The following is an 18,414-nucleotide window of genomic DNA, read 5'->3' on the forward strand; positions in this document are numbered from 1 at the left end:
TCGGGGTTGAGGTTTGCTGCGGTGTCCGACAGACTCCATCACATTTCTGCAACCTGGAGTTGGCATCAGAGAGGCCGGATCATGAGTAGAGTCTAGAACAGCAAAGGACCCCTCTTTAGCTGCAATTGGTTGGAGCAAATGCGTTTTTCTAGAGGTTAGCGAAAGTTTATTTGAGGTGGAGGAGGAGAGAGACGGGAACAGGCAGACCAGACTGGAATGAAAGTTCACTTTTGGAGATGTATAAAAGCTGTTTTTGCAAGGGTCACAGGTCACAGAAGAGCTGGGCTGAAACTGAACAAAATGTGAGCATCAAGGCTGTGCCCTGCTGGTATCGCCACAACGGGAGCAGCAGAAGTCTCCATTCCCGACAGGGTTTCTTTTTTCTCCTTAAATATCATTTCCACTAATAGTGAAAGTAGAAGTTTTCTCCCAGGAAATTCTAGAAGGTCAGGAGTCAGGACGACGCCCCCTCGTGTAAACTAGAAAGACCAAGGATCTCTGAGAACTAAGAAGAAGCATGGACTCTCATGCAGGGGCGAAGGCAGAATGGTGACCCGTCGTGGCCAGCATGGCTTGCGGGTGGAGGGGTGGGGCTTGCGCGGGGGGGGGGGTGCGATTGTGGAGGAAAGGGAGAAAAAAAATTGCCTACCTTGCCGCCACCGGGTCCTGTGTCCCTGCTCCTGCTTCTGACACAGGAATAGGAAGCCGGCAGCCAGGCAGCCTCCCCGAAGCCAATCACAACACTGCAATGCCGCGTTGTGATTGGTCTGAGCGCTGTAACACGGCGCTCAGCCAGGGGCTGCAGGGGTGGGCATGTACTCCATGAAGGCTGTAATGCAGCCTGCATGGAGAACGGGGAAAGTGCGCATGACTGGTTTGGGCGGACCAAGAGGGCTGACCAAACGGTGATTGCGCACTTAGGAATGGGCAAACCATTCCTCCACTGCCCCGCTCGCAGAGCAGCGCCGCCCAACCGCAAAGCAGCCCAAAAACACATAAAATCATAATAACTGAAAGTTATTATCATTTTATGATTTTGCTTCTCGCACTGCTTGAAAGCAGTCGAGCACTTACCCAGCTCGTGCACATCCTTTTGGGCTTGCGGCGCAAATCTTTGCTCAGCAATTTGTCCTATGTTTAGTTCCACTTTGATTAGATCATTCCCTGTCCTTTTCCATCATTCATTGCCAGACCTCGCGTCCCGCATTCACGACGTTAGGCTGCCACGATCCAGTAATCACCCACTCGGCTTCTCCCCGTTCACCGAGCCGCCCGTTTTTGGAGCTTTAGCCTTTTCTCATCCCAGCGGCATCATCACGGATGCCTCCCCAACCCCAGGCCTATTAGCACGCATCGGCCCCTCTTAATATACCAGCATGATGCTATTTTCACTCATTTTTTGTGCGTACCCGCACTGGCAGATTCCCCTGACCATAGACATCGTCGCCCTTAGTTCTCTTGTAATTGTCCGTATGTTTGATTACCTTTGTTTCCATTCTCGTTTTTTACTAATGAGAACCTTCCGTTCTCTTTTATCGTTTTAGAATTATTGTGATTTGTTCCCACGTTTGCAAGCCATTCATGCTGCATATCTAGGACATGAGTAAGTATTCTCATGCCCACCACTGACACTAACGCTCTTGCTGCCGGGATTAGTTGATCAGCAGACATGTTACCTCTTTCCCTCTCCCCTTTTCCCTTAGGAGCTTCAACAAGCCCACATCTCTTATACACACGGCGGAGGTTTCCCGTCGTTCCACACATAGTAGGTAGCTTCCAACCTATTTACCTAGTAGCTAACACCATTACCGACTGAATGTCCTCACACCCACATTCTCCAATTATTTCACAGGTGCTCTTCCCAGTCCTGAAGAAGACCCCACTGCAAGGACAACAACAAGTCCTGCCAATAGGGGTTGAAACGTCGACAAAACATACCACACAAACTCCGGCGACATTATTTATGAATAATTAATTGTCCAATTGAGTTATGTGTATCATCTGGAACATTTGACCTCATTGAGGCTGGAATAGATTCACACCATGAAATGTTGATGCACCTATGTCACAATTACCTCTTCCCTGTCCCGTACCTTCACGTTACCACTCAACCCCTAGCTCTCTCGTTTTTCCTCTTCTACACTAAGAGCACTGTAGTATACTGTACTAAATTTATATCGAGCAACAGTGTTGCCGTTATATGTTAATGCTTGGAATATAATCGCGTTTGGGATTCCATCCCTCTTTTCTAAATTAAAATAATTTGGATTTATACCAGAACGAATTAAGTTTTGTGATTTGCTACTATTAACTCTCTTTGCTTTGAATAAGTACGCTACCACGACCTTATGTTGGAGTTCCAGGTCAGATCAGACCTGCAAAGCGGGTAGTGGTGGTTTTCACTGCCGCTTCTAGTTCACAAATGCCCTTGATGGCTCTGATGACTATGGCAGGTGGGCAGCCTCTCTCTTGCCAGTACTGTTGAGAAACCTGTCAATCACTGGGCTTTGTAACCAGCAGCAATGACAACACCTGATGTGAATCCCTTTGTGCAGGAGTGTCCAAGGTAGCTCCACGAGGGTCAAATCCCTACCACATCTGCAAGACACCCAGGGTAGCTACTGGCAATGTAAATGTTGTCCATTTCAGTTTATTATATGAACATTTTCTTATATTCTTAACATCGGGCATGGATGCGGCCCTCATGGGCCTGGCTGTAAGTTAGAAGCCAATATCTTAGTGTCCATGAACATTTAAGAAAATGGAGGGGAAATTGTGGCCGGGCAGGACTGATAATTGGAGTGCATATGCCTGCCTTATTTACACACTTTTCCTGAGTCACACTCCCTTATACCTGTTTCCTCTCTATTTAAGGGTGATTGTATGCAGTGTGTGTAGAGTCAGGAGAGTCCCACTCTTGGTTGATGGTGTTCTTCATTGTGATTGAACCTAATGTGCGGTTGCTTTTCGCTCTTTCAGGTGACTGCCCTCTGTCTCTACCCTGAGCTGCTGAATGACAACAAATTCCCAGAAGATGCCAAGCAGAAGGCCAGGCGGATCCTGGAAGCGTGTGGTGGACACAGCATTGGTAAGAAGGGGGTTGTGTAAAAAAAGAGATCTAAGCTGCCATACAAAACCAGTCAACCACCAGATGCGTGTTCTTTTGTGTCACGTGTTCAGTAATCATGGGTGAAATTTAGGGGTCGCCATGGGTCACAGCTGCGACTCCTGGCTTGCCCTTTGCGACCACTGGCGTCGGCTTTGCAACCCCAGCCCTCAGAAATGGCACAATCAATGCCTAGAACAGTGGCAGCTTTATTCTCTACTCTCCCTGTTTTCTGCCATTTTTTCATTACTCTAATAGTGAATAATTGTAGATTATTCACTGTTAGTGCAAAAAAAAACTTGAGTACAGTTATCTGAAAGATGTTCTTCCCTGACAGCTGAGGAAAGTAAAAAAAAAGATTTGAAATGTATGTTTGCGTGCTTGTGGGTGAAAGTGGGTATATGTGAGTGAGTGTCAGTATGTATGAATGTAGGTGTATGTGTAAGCTTGCATGTGTGAGTGAAAGTCAAGGTCAAAGGGCGTGTGATGTCACTTCTGCTACCGCTGACATTTTGAGGTATTGACGTCCATGGTTCAGTTTGTTCTTTGGAGCATCTGGCTCATGGCGGGTGGGGGGAAAGGGGGCTTCAATAATACATTAACCACTCTATCTCTTCACAGGCGCGTACACTGACAGCAAGGGCATTGAGCTCATACGGAATGACGTGGCAAAGTACATCGAAAGACGAGATGGTGGCATCCCCTCCAACCCAGACGACATCTACCTCTCAACTGGAGCCAGCGACTCCATTGTGGTACGTCTCCCCGGCCCCCTGCCAGAACTCTTTGTATACGCCCCGGACCTTACGTCAGAATGTTACTCAGGGCCGTTTTCAAAGGGCACCACAATTCCACTAGGTTTGTGAGACACTTACGGGTAGATGTTTCCTTCCCCCCAGTCCTAGAGTCGTCAAGTGCTTGCGTGACTGTCTTCACGAGAATTTAATGCTGCTTCCAGTCCTAATCCGAAAAAGACAAACAGAAAATTATGAACTAACTGAAAGAGCTCATAGCAAATCAGAATGTCCTCTTCTCGGGCGCCATGTTTGCAGCATTGCTGACATCATCCATGCATCGTCTTCCCTTGCTGCTTCACTCTGTATTCCAATCCCACATTTCACCCAGTCTGTGTTGGCGTTTTGCTGTTTTCCATGGTAGTTGTAACCCGGGGCGTGATCTGCCACCATACCGCCATAACTATCCGAATGGCCCCAATCCTCCTATAATTCAGGAAACCGCTGTAGACCCCTCTCTCAAAGAACATCCCAGCTTGACAGCTTAAAGAGACCCTCTCCTCTTCTTGTCCAGATTTCAGTAGTCGGCTCCCTGCAAATCTTTAAATGATCCTCCTCATAATCCTGGCCACCAGCCTCCTACGGTGCTGCGATGACCACGGTTGTGTCCAAGCTTTATAAAACCCTGTGTCTATATGTGCAAAGAGGGTGACTAGAGAGAACCTCAAATGGTTTAAACCTGAATCGCGTCTTAATGCTCCACCCCACCCCCCCAGCCACAGGACTCCTTCGCTTTTTGACGGTCACATTCTTTATAGACTTGAAGAAGATTGACTCAGACAATAAATTAAAAAGGAAACGTTCAAATACGAGATATCGAGAAAGGATGAGCATGAACTGCTGGAGTGCAACTAGGAGATCATTCTCAAACTGGACGGCGAGGAGCGCTCTTTTGTGGTGAGGGTTGAAACCTTTCATGGAGCGAAGGAAGAGCAGCAAGAACCGGTAAAACCGAGCATCTCGCGTTGGATGGAGGGCCAACCAATGACAATAGGGCAGCACTGAAGAACATTTTGCAAAATGCCAGTACATGCATTAAATCACAGAAAACAAAAAAAAGTTATAGGTAAACAGTTTTCTAAGAATTCCTATCCTATATATCGATTTCCAAAATAAGGAAACACCTGCACAGCCCACCATGAAGAGCTGATATTTCATATATCAGTTCAAAACGGCTACCAGGAGTTCTACATGTCGGTTTCCTCTTCATCAAATGAAAATACAATATCCATCGTACATACAACATGCTGGTGATTTTTTGTATTACTTGGCAAGCATGCAATCAAAGATGGAAAACAGCCTGCTCTGTGTACTATGGATTTGAGCTCCCTTTATACTTTGATTCCCAACAGTGAAGACCAAAGCAGGTGAATGGTCGACTTTACAACTTGGTATGATGAGGAGAACTGAGGTTCTCTTCCAACTGGTGCCTTCTCTTCCCAGCCCCCCCCGTCATTAATGTTCAAGTGAATCTGTTTCCTCAAATGCCTGGCACCTCTATGGGCTCCACTTTTTCCACATCTTCTGCTAATTTATTTATGGCTAAATGTAAAGTCGAAGGTGAAGGTATTCATCAATGGTAACGTATTCACGAAAGTGATTCTGGTGTATGGAGCCATCCTCGGGTCTAGAAAGTGAGCATACACTTCACTGCATTGTTCAGTTGTGCTTTGGGGAACCACAGCAGAAAAAAAAAAGAAAATTCCCTTTGTATCTACAACTTTTTTGAAGTCCTCAATGGCTGATGAACACAGACTACAAAAAGCCCCAAGGATGGTACATTGAAATACTGCCTTACACATGACTCCCACTCCAGCGGGCGGCATCTGCACAGCGCCTTCAATAATGTCTAAACACGAGGGACCTCAAGTATTCCAGTGACTTTTTGCAGATCTGTAAATGCGGCACTGCCATTGTTTAATGCCCCAGGCCTGCTGTGCCAGGAAATATGGCATAGGAATTATTGGACCAGAAAATACATGTGGATCAGTTAATGCTCAGTTACCTGTTGGGTGTGCCAGGGAGTCTAACCTCAGCCCTTGGTGCCTCAGTGAAGGTGTGCCCATCACAGTTGCCTGGCAGCCATTCTCATGCAATGTTCACAATTGTCGATTACTGTTGCAGCAGAATTCACCAGTTTTTTCTCTGTCTCTAGCTTTCCTTCCCTCAGTGTTAATGTGTCACAATTTTTGCCCGTCACTCTTAGCAGACCAGATAATTGTGCCCACTGCCCACCCCTAGCAAAAGTTAGCCCTTGAATAATGGCACTAATGCTTTGCACCTTGCGGGCAGCCATTGCACGGTGCCCAATGCCCAACCTTGTAAAGTGCCAGCCCTGGCACACGGGTGGTAGTTCTTGTCAAACTGTGGGCATCTGTGGAATGATGTTGATGGCCCATCCCAGGTGCAATCCGGGCCTGCCCATAATTGCCGCATAGTCTGGCAGTATGTTGAACTCCATGGCATGACAGCAACTATTAATAAAATGCTTGTCCTGGCAAAGCGATGGTCACTCTTGACATATGGTGAGCAACGATGGCACAGTATTGCCACCCTACTGCATGGTGGTGCTCCTTGCACTATGGTGTTACTTCTTGGTATGTTGTGTCCCCTCGTTGCACAGTCGTGCTCATTCTGACATAATAAAGCAGTGGCTGTTCCTGGCACGTTGTGTGTATTCATTGCACAATCGTGGTTGATGCATGGTTCTGGCTGTACGATGGTCATATGTCCCGTATTTTGGGCCTCTGTTACATCATAGTAGTCATTTTCGATATGTGTGCATCAATCATCATGGGGTCACTCATTACATACAGCGAGCATGCAAGGCATGGCAGTGTCCACATCAGCACAATGCTGGCATGAATCAGTGCTGCCATGTTGTGTATATTGTGGGCAGTTAAGGTATAAAAGTGCCAAGACACGGATGTAAATCATTGTAAACAAAGTTACGTTCGAGCTGACTCTGGGAACAGAGGAACTGGTGCAAGGAAGCATGTGTAACATGTAAGCTAGTGCACATGCTTAGCCAACCCTCTCTCCAGAACACAGGAGAGATGCGTCTTTGCCACAGGCCGGGGACTGGTCAGCTGCATCTGTAAACGTGTGTTTAAAGTGTTTCTGGCTTTAATCTTTTTTTCCACTCGCCACTCAGGGAGTGACGTTTTTCTTTTGTTTAATTTCTGTTTCAGGGGTGGTCCTCGGAGCTACCATTCCTTCTTCACACCACTTTGTTTTCCCTTCTGTGTTCCTTCTCCCTTCCTCTTCGTGCTTCCTCCCTCAGGTTTTAGGAGACATACTTATAAGTATTTGCACCGTTTCTCCTCTTTTTTCCATACCTTCATTGCTCCTCTTAACCCTTCCCCCACCCTGCTTTCTTCTACCTTTATTCCTTACCCCATCTTCCAGTTTTAATATTAGAGCTGTTTCCTAACCATAATTTGTTGACGTTCTTTTTTTTCTTTTTTTAATGAATTGATGCATTTTTTGGGCTGGTCCTCCTATTGTTTTCAGCCCAGCTGTATTTCTAGCTGTGCGTTTTTCCATTGCATGAGTTTTTGATTATGCTGGTTGAGTTCTGAGAAATGGGTTTGTGGTAGTCCGTTCCTCGATGAATTTACACACTCCAATGTTTGAGACTGTGACAGACGGTTGTTGAGGGCAATTCTAAAGCGGAGTCTCAAGTTGAGTAACTCTGCTCTCACAATCTTGTTTATTGTCCTACAAATGCTGAGCTTCATGCTTTGAACCTGAATACCGGTGTGTACTTTAAGAGTTTGTGGTTCAAAGTTAGTGGTGTAAAATCTGCATAATTCGTTTTTGCGTATGTAAAATTGGGGGAAATTCCGCAAAATTCAAATCCAGCATTTAGCAACAATATATTTAGTGGAAATTCTGTCCTCACTTCCATTTTGGGCGCGGAGACAAATCTTATGCTAAGAGAAATAGCGTGAAAAACACAAGGGCCTCAAACAACAGCCGCATGTGTTCCATTGTCATTGCATTTATATAGCGCTTAGTACCCCTGACGAGGCGTCGTTTCAGCGAGTAGCGCGCTACTCCGGAACCCAGAAAGGACTAGTGGTGAATTAGTACAGGTAAGTATGAAACTAATTTGAGCGGTGGACATGTGAGTCATGCACCTGCGCAATGATTTTGCTGCGAACACGGCATAATTACACAATGTAGTGTAATTTCAGGACTTTTGCATAAATCATGGCATGCGAAAGTCACAAACGTATGCAAATCCAGCTGGCATAACTCGAGCCTCACCTAAGATTTTAAAAATGCTGCGGCTCATGATGGCAGAGCTGTGTGACATGTACGAAGGGAATCTTGAGACTTGGAAGAATGGAACTTTGTCTATGGCTAGGGGTGAGCTATCAGTCGGGCACCAGGTGCAGTGGCACCGAGGCCCAGATGCAAGAGAGGCCAATTTCACCATCAGTTATGGTGGTTGTTTCTTGCAACCCTGTTTGGGGTACCTTTTCCTTGCTGTTACTGGTGCCTATGCTACGCTTGTACGTCACTTCCTGCTCCCACGCATTATCTTGCTTCGTGGGCCCCAATGAGTAGGGGGAGTGAAGCAGCGGATGAGGGTGCTTGGCACGGCGCTGTTGGACTGGTTGTTCTCCTGACCTGCTTCCACCTGTGTCAGCCTCTTTTGTGCCCTGTGATGAATGGGCAGTGACTGTGCACATGGAGTGGTGCCCACTGGTGCCACAAGAGTGCCTTTGTCCAGCCCTGGCGGTGCCTGCCTCGCACGGGTTCTTGATGCGTGCTCCTACCATCCTTGGCTCAGCAAGAGGAAATTAGTGGGGCAGGAACTGCTGATGTGACCAAAATCTCAACAGGAACTGAAAGGACCAGCAGCTGCACCCTTGTCAGGGTAAGCCAATCCTGGCATGTGTTGCAAATGGGCTTTGCTTGCACATTTAGGTGTTTCTCATAATGCCTTTCACTGGCAGCAAAGTTCTAGAGACAGAAACAACAGTACAGTCAGTACTGCAAGATTCCTTAACATCTGCAGTGCAAGCTTCTTTCGCGTATAGTAAGTACACCACAGACCAATATTATGGCAAGCTTCATTCACACATACAGTACGTGCAGCACAGACATCTGCAGTGCAAGCTTCTCTAAAATATAAGTATATCACAGGCATCAATAGCAACCTTTATTCACACCTATAGTATGTGCAGCACAGACCTCTGCAGTACAAGCATCTCTCGCATACAGTAAGAAAATCACACGCATCAACAGGGCAAGCTTCACTCACACATGCAGCACAGACATCTGCATTGCAAGCTTCTCTCACATATAAGTATATCACAGGCATCAATAGCAAGATTCAGTCACACATACAGTACATGCAGCACAGACATCTGCAGTGCAAGCTTCTCTTGCATATAATAGGTAAATCACAGACAACAGGGCAAGCTTCAGTCACACAGTATGCGCAGAACAAACATCAGCAGTGCAAGCTTCTCTCGCCTATATAGTAAGCACATCACAGGCATCAATACCAAGCTTCATTCACACATACAGTACATGCAGCACAGACATCTTGTGTGCAAGCTTCTCTCGTATATAGTAAGTACATCACAAGCATCAATATCGAGCTTCATTCACAAATACAGTACATGTAGCACAGACATCTTCAAGGCACGTTTCTCTCTCAGTGCAAGATTATCTTGCATATAATAAGTATGTCACAGGCATCAATAGAAAGCTTCATTCACACATACAGTACATGCTTTACTGTCCTCTTCAGTGCAAGCTTATCTCACATATAGTAAGTACATCACAGGCACAAAAGGGCAAGCTTCAAATACACGTACAGCACAGACATCTGCAATGCAAGCTTCTCTTGCATATAATATGTATATCATAGGCATCACTAGCAAGCTTCATTCCCACACACAGTATGTGCCGCACAGATATCTGCAGTGCAAGCTTCTCTCATATATAGTAAGTTTGTCACAGGTATCAATAGGGTAAGCTTCATTCACACATACAGTACATACAGCACAGACATCTGCAGAGCAAGCTTCTCTCACATGTAGTAAGTACATTACAGGCATCAATGGCAACCTTCATTCACTCATACAGCACATGCAGTAGAGACATCTGTACAAGCTTCTCTCGTGTATAGTAAGTACATCACAGGCAGCGATAGGGCAAGCTTCAGTCACACACACAGTATGTGCAGCACAGACATCTGCAGTGCAAGCTTCTCTTGCCTGAGTACATCACAGGAATCAATAGAGCAAGCTTCATTCACACATACAGCACAGACATCTGCAGTGCAAGTGCAAGCTTTGCTTGCATATTTATATAATAAGCACATCACAGGCATCAATAGGGAAAACTTCATTCACATGTACAGCACAGACATCTGCATTACAAGCTTCTCTCGCATATAGTAGGAGTATCTCAGCAATCAAGAGCAAACTTCATTTCCACATGTAGTATATGCAGCACAGACATCTGAGGTGCAAGCGTCTCTCATGTATATTAAGTATTTCACAGGCATCAATAGGACAAGCTTCATTCACATCTACAGTAGGTGCAACACAGATATCTGCAGTGCAATCTTCTTTCACTTATAGTCAGTATATCAAAGACAACAATATGGCATAGACATCAGCAGTGCAAGCTTCTCTCACACAGCAGCAAAGCAAGATAACCTAATACACAGTAGGTAGTGAACTGACGTAAGCAATGCAAGCTACCCCACACACATGCATACTCACAATAAATATACACCAGACATCCCAGTGCATGTGTTTGCATTCTAAAATAGTACAGTGGGTAAACTAGACTTTAGCAATACATACTCACATACGTGCTCACTGCAGTACATACTTCTCTCACACACAGTCTGTACAGCACCGATGTCCGCTGTGCAAGCTTCCCCACACACAATAGCACAGCAAGCAACACATAGAACAAACAGAAGTCAGCAATGCCACTTTCGCCTCACATGTGGCTGACTCTGTTTCCAACTTATGAGAGAGAAAAGAAAAAAAAACATACCCCGCTTGAGTATCGACTGAGGACCATCAACAAGCACTGCTAGTCACCAAGAAGCTCTGTCCGGTAACGTGATCCTGGAGTAGTAGGGTCCTCAGAAAGCTGTTGACTAGGAATGGGTGCAAACCGTATTATACCGTGCGATCTTCCTACACAAGCAAGCATGGGGTGAATGGTCCCAGTCTACTTATTGATAATGGAGAGAGCAATGCTGTGGGGTCTGCAGAATTGTTTCCTCTGTCTATGGCCAATCGTTCCAAGACACTACCCACCACAAGCCACTTGCACCCTTATTCCTAGGGTCAGCCTCCAAGCCACCCTCGGGCACTGAACAGTTGATAACTGAAGGATTCTGCATTCCAGGAGGTCTATAAGCCTGGTGCAGGCAGCTCAGCTGAGCATCTAGTGTGTGATCCACAAGCAGCCACTACGTAGAAAGCGCGACAAGCCAAAGAGACAGAGGAATATGTGGGAGCAAACAAAGAGCACATCTGACATCATCCCATGTGTGTTCAGAAATGATCTCCATGATCCGGGAAGACAAATGGAGCTCCTGGAGTCAAGTACTTCATTGTGAACCCCTACCGTACCGAGAGTGCCAGACAATCCCTGTCGTCCCACACAACGTGCAGCCTGAATGAGCAACCGCCCCAGGTGGTCTGCCGGCGAAATGCTTGACATTGGTGAACCATGGATGATGAAAAACCATGCTGTTCAACTGACCCATGCTGTGCATCAAGGAATTTGTGAAAACGAAACTCCACATAGGGCTTCCGTGGATAGATGGGTACGCTGAGACACTGCTACGGGAATGTGCAGTGACTTAAGCCTCCGGTACCCCCACATCTTTCTATTCTAACTGCCCTTTGGGCACAGGGTCGGAGCTGATTTTGGAAGCCTCCAAGATGGCCGCCACTGCCTAGCCATTATGGATGACCAAGTGCTTCAAAGTGGAGCTCATTCCAAAAGTGGACAAGCCAATGGCCGCCCATGCCACAGACATTACGCTGTCTTTCCAAGGACGAGAGCTGGCTATCTTCTGTTGCACATCAAGCGTATCATAGCCATCCCAGGCAGGCAGCAGGGGACAGAGAGGTGGAACGATTGATTCAAACTCTAACAAAACTATTAAGCAACGGCGGTTCCTCCGTTATGATGGAGGAGCATCCCTGCCTGCTGCGAGCTCAGGAGGCACACACATTAAAAAATACCATTTTATTTGGTTGCAGGCTTGCACTGGTGCAGTGTTACAGTGCAAGGGCAGGGGGCTGGCCTGATTCATGCAGTTGAACTTTTACTGCAGCCCCTGCCAGTGCACATGTCAGATTGGCTGGCTGCTTACAGTTGGCCAATCTGACATGCGCACTTTAACCTGCATGTTCCCAGGGCTGAGAAACAGCCCAGGGACTACAGACAAGGCCCCCAGACGCAAAATTAGCGATGGGTCAGCCTGCTCTAACCAATCCTGGACCTGCTCTGCAGCTTCAGGATTGGTTGGAATCCTGTTGCACAAGGAAGGAAGTCCTTCCGTTTCCTGCGTCTGCTGGAGTCACCGCGGAGGAGAGAGACACAGGATGTGGCTCTACGCAACCTATATAGTGAGTTTTTTGGGCATCTCGCCTCACCATATTTTAATGTTGCCAGCTGCCACTGCCTTCAAGATGGTGTGCATCCCCACAACATTTTAGAATGGGCCATCTACCCTTTTCTGTGAGAGTACCGCCTCACACCACCATGGGGTGTGTGCCAGTATTGATGAACATGGAGAGAGCTGTGGCAGATAGGATTTGGCATCACCTCTCTTGGTACGATGCCGCTATCGGTGATGCAGAAGGGATGTCTTGCTGCCGCAGTCCCAACAACCAAGCAACCAGCATGTTTGGTCATCCAGCATCTTGGAAACTATGCCCACATGAAGAACCACACGCAGGCCGCAGTTTTAGACTGTCGTTCACCCCGAGTCCCTGGGCAGTCACAGCCATTCAAGGGTCTTCAGTCACCGCCACTCATGACACTTGACAAGTGGCCCACAGTGTATCTCTGCTTTGTAAGGCCTCCTCAGGCGCCTTGCTTCCTCCAAACTGGGGAAGGAGTGGAACAAGAATTTGATGATGGATTTTTGTTCCGAAGCTGAGCACCCCTAGCTCTGAAGGTCCCCACCTCTGCCATCCTTACAGATCAGACGCTTCGGGCTCCGTGGGCTTAGAGAGAGCCCCCGCCCAACAATTCCAAGACTGCGCGATGTGAACTTTATCGCAAGGGGCATCTGAATAGGGGACATTGATTCTTTATTTGTAAACCCAGGTGCTCAACCTCAAACTCTTGTGTGTGTTCTTTGTTTGTTGCTCCTCTCTGTGGTAGATCTCTAAAGGTCAGGTTGTGTTACTTTATATGAGTTTGTCTCAAATCATTTTTAAGATGCCATCTACAGACATTTCTTCGGTGTCTGTTGTAGAAGACCCATTGTGGACAGTGCCAGTACCTGCCGTGGGCTTTGGGTCAGCCGATTGTGCTGGTGGTGTTCGTCCCATCTGCTTGCTTCTTATTTGATTAATTCTCTTTCTCTTGTGTTTGTCTCTCTCCTAGAGCATAGCTTTTACCCTCCTTTTTACTGCATGACTTATATCCTTCAACTTCCTTTATTCAGGGGACTACATTTTTCATGTCCATGCATTTTTTGCACTCTCCCCCATTTGCTGTTTGAATGTCGACCCCTTGCTCTCCATGTTGGTCTAACCCTCTCCCCCACCTTGTCCAGTGCCCCCATCTGACTTTCTTATGCTTCTTGAAAGCTTTCTTTTCGAACCGCCCACTCCCAGCACCTCCATTGCTCCCAAGGCTGGACTGGCAACCCAAAGCAGCCCTGGCAATTTTGTCCGACCAGCCCGCTGGGCTAGCGTGAAGCACTGTTGCTTCACTTAACCGGCCCCCAGCACTGCTGCTTTTGTTACTGGAGCCTGATATTGCAACACTGTTGCAAAACCGGCCCACGGCAACAAAAACGGTGCCCACCGCTCCAAAACAGGCCCCCACCCTTCCAGCCCACCGGGAAAACGCCGGATGCCAGCTCCGGCCAGTCTGGTCCTGATTGCTCCCCCCCCCCTTGTTGCTCCCACCATTGGTGTTGGCGTTGACTTGCTGGCCCTCACCACACTTCCTGCTCCCCCGTTGCTCCCCACTTCTTCTCATCATGTTTTATTTTTCTATTTATTTGATGTATTTCTTTACTTTTTTGTGGGCCCAGCATCTGCATAATGCTAACAGGCCATTCCTTTCACTTTTATACTCTTCAAGGGCATATTATTATTATTATTATTTTTCATATCCTGTGCCAACATTACATCTTCTATTGTTAATTAAATGTAAAAAAAGAAGAACGAAATGCCTGCTATCTCATGGATTATGCATAATGATGAATGAGTGAGTATTTGTCATTAAGCAGGGGCTTCATTTTTAGGTCTCGCCTAAGCGGCGTTTGCTCTGTCTCTTCATGACATGGTGTATTCAGGTATGGACTTTAAGTTCCGCCCATTTTCCGCCCATTTTTATAATTGGCTCCTGTTACTGTCCTTTGTAAATGGTGGCTTTTGATTTGTCAATAGGCTTAGTACTCCCTCCTTTTCTTCAATCAATCAATCATTCCATTTGTAAAGCGCACTACTTACCACAGAGGGTCTCAAGGCGCTGGGGGGAGGGGAATGCTGCTACTGCTCGAAAAGCCAGGTCTTGAGGAGTCTTCTGAAGGTCTTGGGTTTACCGTAGGTGGATGGGGAGGATGTTCCAGGTGTTTGCGGTGAGGTGGGAGAACGATCAGCCGCCGGAGTTTGCTCTTCGGGTGCGGGGGACTGTGGCGAGGGCGAGGTCGGCGGAGTGGAGCTGGCGGGTGGGGGTGTAGAAGCTGAGTCGTTCGTTGAGGTACGCTGGTCCGGTGTTGTGGAGTGCCTTGTGTGCGTGGGTGAGGAGCTTGAAGGTTATCCTCTTGCTCACTGGGAACCAGTGCAGGTCTCTCAGGTAGGGTGTGATGTGGCTGCGGTGAGGGATGTCGAGGATCAAGCGTGCAGAGGCGTTCTGAATGCGTTGAAGCCTTTTCAGGAGTTTGGCTGATGCTCCTGCGTAGAATGCGTTTCCGTAGTCCAGCCTGCTGCTGACGAGGGCCTGGGTGACGGTTCTTCTCATTTCGGTGGGGATCCACTTGTAGATCTTGCGGAGCATGCGGAGAGTGTTGAAGCAGTAGGAAGAGACAGCGTTGACCTGCTTAGTCATGGAGAGGGTGGAGTCGAGGATGATCCCTAGGTTGCGTGCGTCGTCGGTGGGTGTTGGAGCTGTTCCCAGTGTGGTCGGCCACCAGGAGTCGTCCCAGGCCGAAGGGGTGGATCCAAGAATGAAGACCTCCGTCTTGTTCGAGTTCAGCTTCAGTCGGCTGTTCCTCATCCATTCGGCGACGGCCTTCATTACTTCGTGGAGGTTGGTTTTGGCGGTGTGGGGGTCTTTGGTGAGGGAGAGGATCAGTTGGGTGTCATCGGCATAGGGGATGATTTTGAGGTCGTGGAGTCAGGCGACATGGGCGAGCGGTGCCATGTAGATGTTGAACAGCATTGAGCTGAGGGATGAGCCCTGGGGTACGCCACAGATGATCTTGGTGGCTTCGGAGCGGAAGGGGGGAGGCAGACGCTCTGTGTTTTGCTGGAGAGGAAGGAGGTGGTCCAGTCCAGGGCCTTCTCTTGGATCCCGGCGTCGTGGAGGCATGTACGTAGTGTGCAATGGCAGACTGTGTCGAAGGCGGCTGAAAGGGCCAGGAGGAGGAGGGCCGCGGTTTCTCCGTTGTCTAGCAGGGTTCTGATGTCGTCGGTGGCGGCGATGAGGGCAGTTTCGGTGCTGTGGTTGCTGTGGAACCCGGACTGGGACGGGTCCAGGATGATGTTCTCCTCAAAGTAGCGGGTCAGTCGTCTGTTGGCTGTCTTCTCGATGACCCTTGCCGGGAACGGGAGCAGGGAGATGGGCCGTTGTGGCGTTGAAGCTGTTGTGGATGTCTGCGATCTTGTGGTGGAAGAAGGTGGCAAGTGAGTCGCACAGGTCTTGCGAAGGTGGGATGTCGTTGGTGTTGGAGCTGGGGTTGGAGAGTTCCTTCATGATGTTGAAGAGCTCCTTGCTGTTGTGTGCGTTGTTGTCTAGGCGGTCTTTGAAGGATGCCCTTTTGGCGGATCTGATGAGGTGATGGTGTCTTCGGGTGGCGTTCTTGTGGGCTGCGTAGCTGTCCGGTGTTCATTCATGGAGCCAGTTCTTCTCTAGCTTTCGGCAGGTTTGCTTGGAGGCCTGGAGGTCTTCAGTGAACCAGCTGGCTTTCTTGCTGGTGTGGCTTTTGAAGGCTTTTTTGAGTGGGCGAGGGTGTTAGGACAGTCGTTGATCCACTGTCTGAAGTTGCGGGTGGCGGGGTCGGTGGGTTCGGCAGGTGGGTTCTGGGCGAGGGTGGTGGTTAGCTGGTCTTCGGTGACTTTGCTCCAGCAGCGGCGGGGCATCTGTTGGGTGCGGTGGTGTGTGGTGGGTTTCCGGAAGGTGAAGTGGAGGCAGCGATGGTAAATCCACTGGAGTACGGTGGTGTGGCTGAAGGTGACTTGGGAGCTTGCGGAGAAGATGGGGTCAAGCTTGTGGCCGGCGGAGTGGGTGGGTGTTTTGACAAGTTGTCCGAGTCCAAGGTTGGCGAGGTTGGCGATCAGGGTGGTGGAGTTGGTGTTGTTGTTGTTTTCGAGGTGGAAGTTCAGGTCCCCGAGGAGGATGAAGTCCATGGAGGCGAGGGCATGTGTGCTGACGCAGTCGGCGATGGAGTCGCTGAACTGTGGTCGGGTTCCGGGGGGTCTGTAGACGAGGGTTCCTCTGAGGGTGGTGTTTGGGTCAGTGTGGATCTGGAAGTGCAGATGTTTGGCGGTGCTGAGGGTGTCGTCGTGTTGGTCGAGACTCTGAGGGCGTTCCTGTGGACGATGGTGATTCCTCCTCCTATTTCGTTGGTGCGGTCCCTGTGGGTGATCTTAGCCGTCCGGGATGGCTATGGCGATGTCGGGTGCCGAGTAGGGGTTCATCCAGGTCTCTGTCAGGAAGACTACGTCTGGGGAGGTTGAGTCGAGCAGGTCCCAAAGTTCGACGGCGTGTTTGCAGGCGGAGCGGGTGTTGAGAAGGATGCAGCTGAGGTGGTTGGGTTCTTTCCTGGTCGGAGGGTTGTTGGGCCGGATGCTGGTGAAGCTGCAGTTCCGGCAGGAGAAGGGCCCTTGGGGGCGCTTCGGGGCAGCCAGGCAGTAGGTGCGAGCTCGTCCGGCGTAGAGTGCGTGGAGGGTGCTGGGGTCGTAGCGGAGACGGGCGTCCTGGCGTTCGCGGGGGCCAGGGGTTCTGGCGCTGGGCGCGGTCTGTTGTAACCTCCCATGAGGACTGCCCCTGGTACAAGTACTGTTACTCTGGATGTTTTAATTACAGTCTGTAAGGACTATTTTTGTCAATGACTTTACCCTGCCTGCTGTTGCAGGCAGGACACGCTCTCCATCAACCGTTTTTTTTTTATTTTAACAGGAACAGCATGCCTGTGAAATTTGAGAGCAACTGACAAAAAAATCCTTTTATTTCAGTAATTACTCTAATGCATCACTTAGCTTCATGAATAATAAATTAAAATAATGTAATTGGACTCAACTTTGATGTTTAGTTTAAAAAAACACACCACGCTGATATGATCGTCCATGTTGTTGTGTAGCAGAGAGGAAACATTAAGGTCGTTTTCTAGAGGCAAATCTCGCCACTGAAAAATGCAAAGACATGGAATAGCAGTTGCCAAATTGAAGGTCTGTCTTCATTAAATTGTTCGTTTCACAGTAAAATTACAGCTTTCGGTACATGTTGGAAGATTGTTTGCATATGTAAAGCTCTCAAGTCATGCAGTAGCATTTCATCCGACAACAGCGCAGTTTAACATACTCAAGGAAATTGAGTTAGTGCTTATGTGGCAATATGGGCGAGTCGGGCTAGCAATCACCATTGTATTTACCTCTCATTTAATGAAAAGAGGTTCTGTCTGGTGCCCCCTCTTGTTATCTGTGTATTTGTGTGTGCAATAAGGCAGCCACTGTCTTATTTATGGAATCACATTTTCAAAAGAGCTTCGCTGGAATCTGAAAGGCAGCGTGCCTTTTAAAATCATTTATTTGTTTAGGTCGGAAAGGGATTTATTGGTAACGAGATTGTAGGCACATTGTTTCCTAAGTTTATTTTCACAAATGCTACAAATGTAGCTTAATTTTATAGAAAGTCACCATAGTGCATTTTCATATATTTATTAATATTTACAATGTGTCATTACATTTCTTTATAAATATTAGCAGATTTGGTACAATCTAACAGTGCTTTATTTTGAGGTTGCGTTTCTGTATTTCAATACTGCACTTTTTATACATTCATAGTCTCGAAATACAAAACCTATTGGCTTTGCCAATAGCTGTAAAT

At 47.9% G+C, this 18,414-nt stretch overlaps 1 protein-coding gene across 4 annotated transcripts in view; it reads left to right on the forward strand.

Moving 5' to 3' along the window:
* Nucleotides 1-18,414, forward strand: part of GPT (glutamic--pyruvic transaminase) — a 424,858-nt gene that overhangs the window by 354,625 nt on the left and 51,819 nt on the right. For all 4 annotated transcript variants that reach the window (XM_085604573.1, XM_085604575.1, XM_085604574.1 and 1 more), the window contains 2 exons: nt 2,980-3,088; nt 3,728-3,861. In XM_085604573.1, the coding sequence (XP_085460699.1) occupies nt 2,980-3,088; nt 3,728-3,861 (243 nt within the window). The remainder of the gene's footprint in view (nt 1-2,979; nt 3,089-3,727; nt 3,862-18,414) is intronic.

Source organism: Triturus cristatus, chromosome 5_1 (assembly GCF_964204655.1).
Source record: "Triturus cristatus chromosome 5_1, aTriCri1.1, whole genome shotgun sequence".
NCBI classification, from domain to species: Eukaryota; Metazoa; Chordata; class Amphibia; order Caudata; family Salamandridae; genus Triturus; species Triturus cristatus.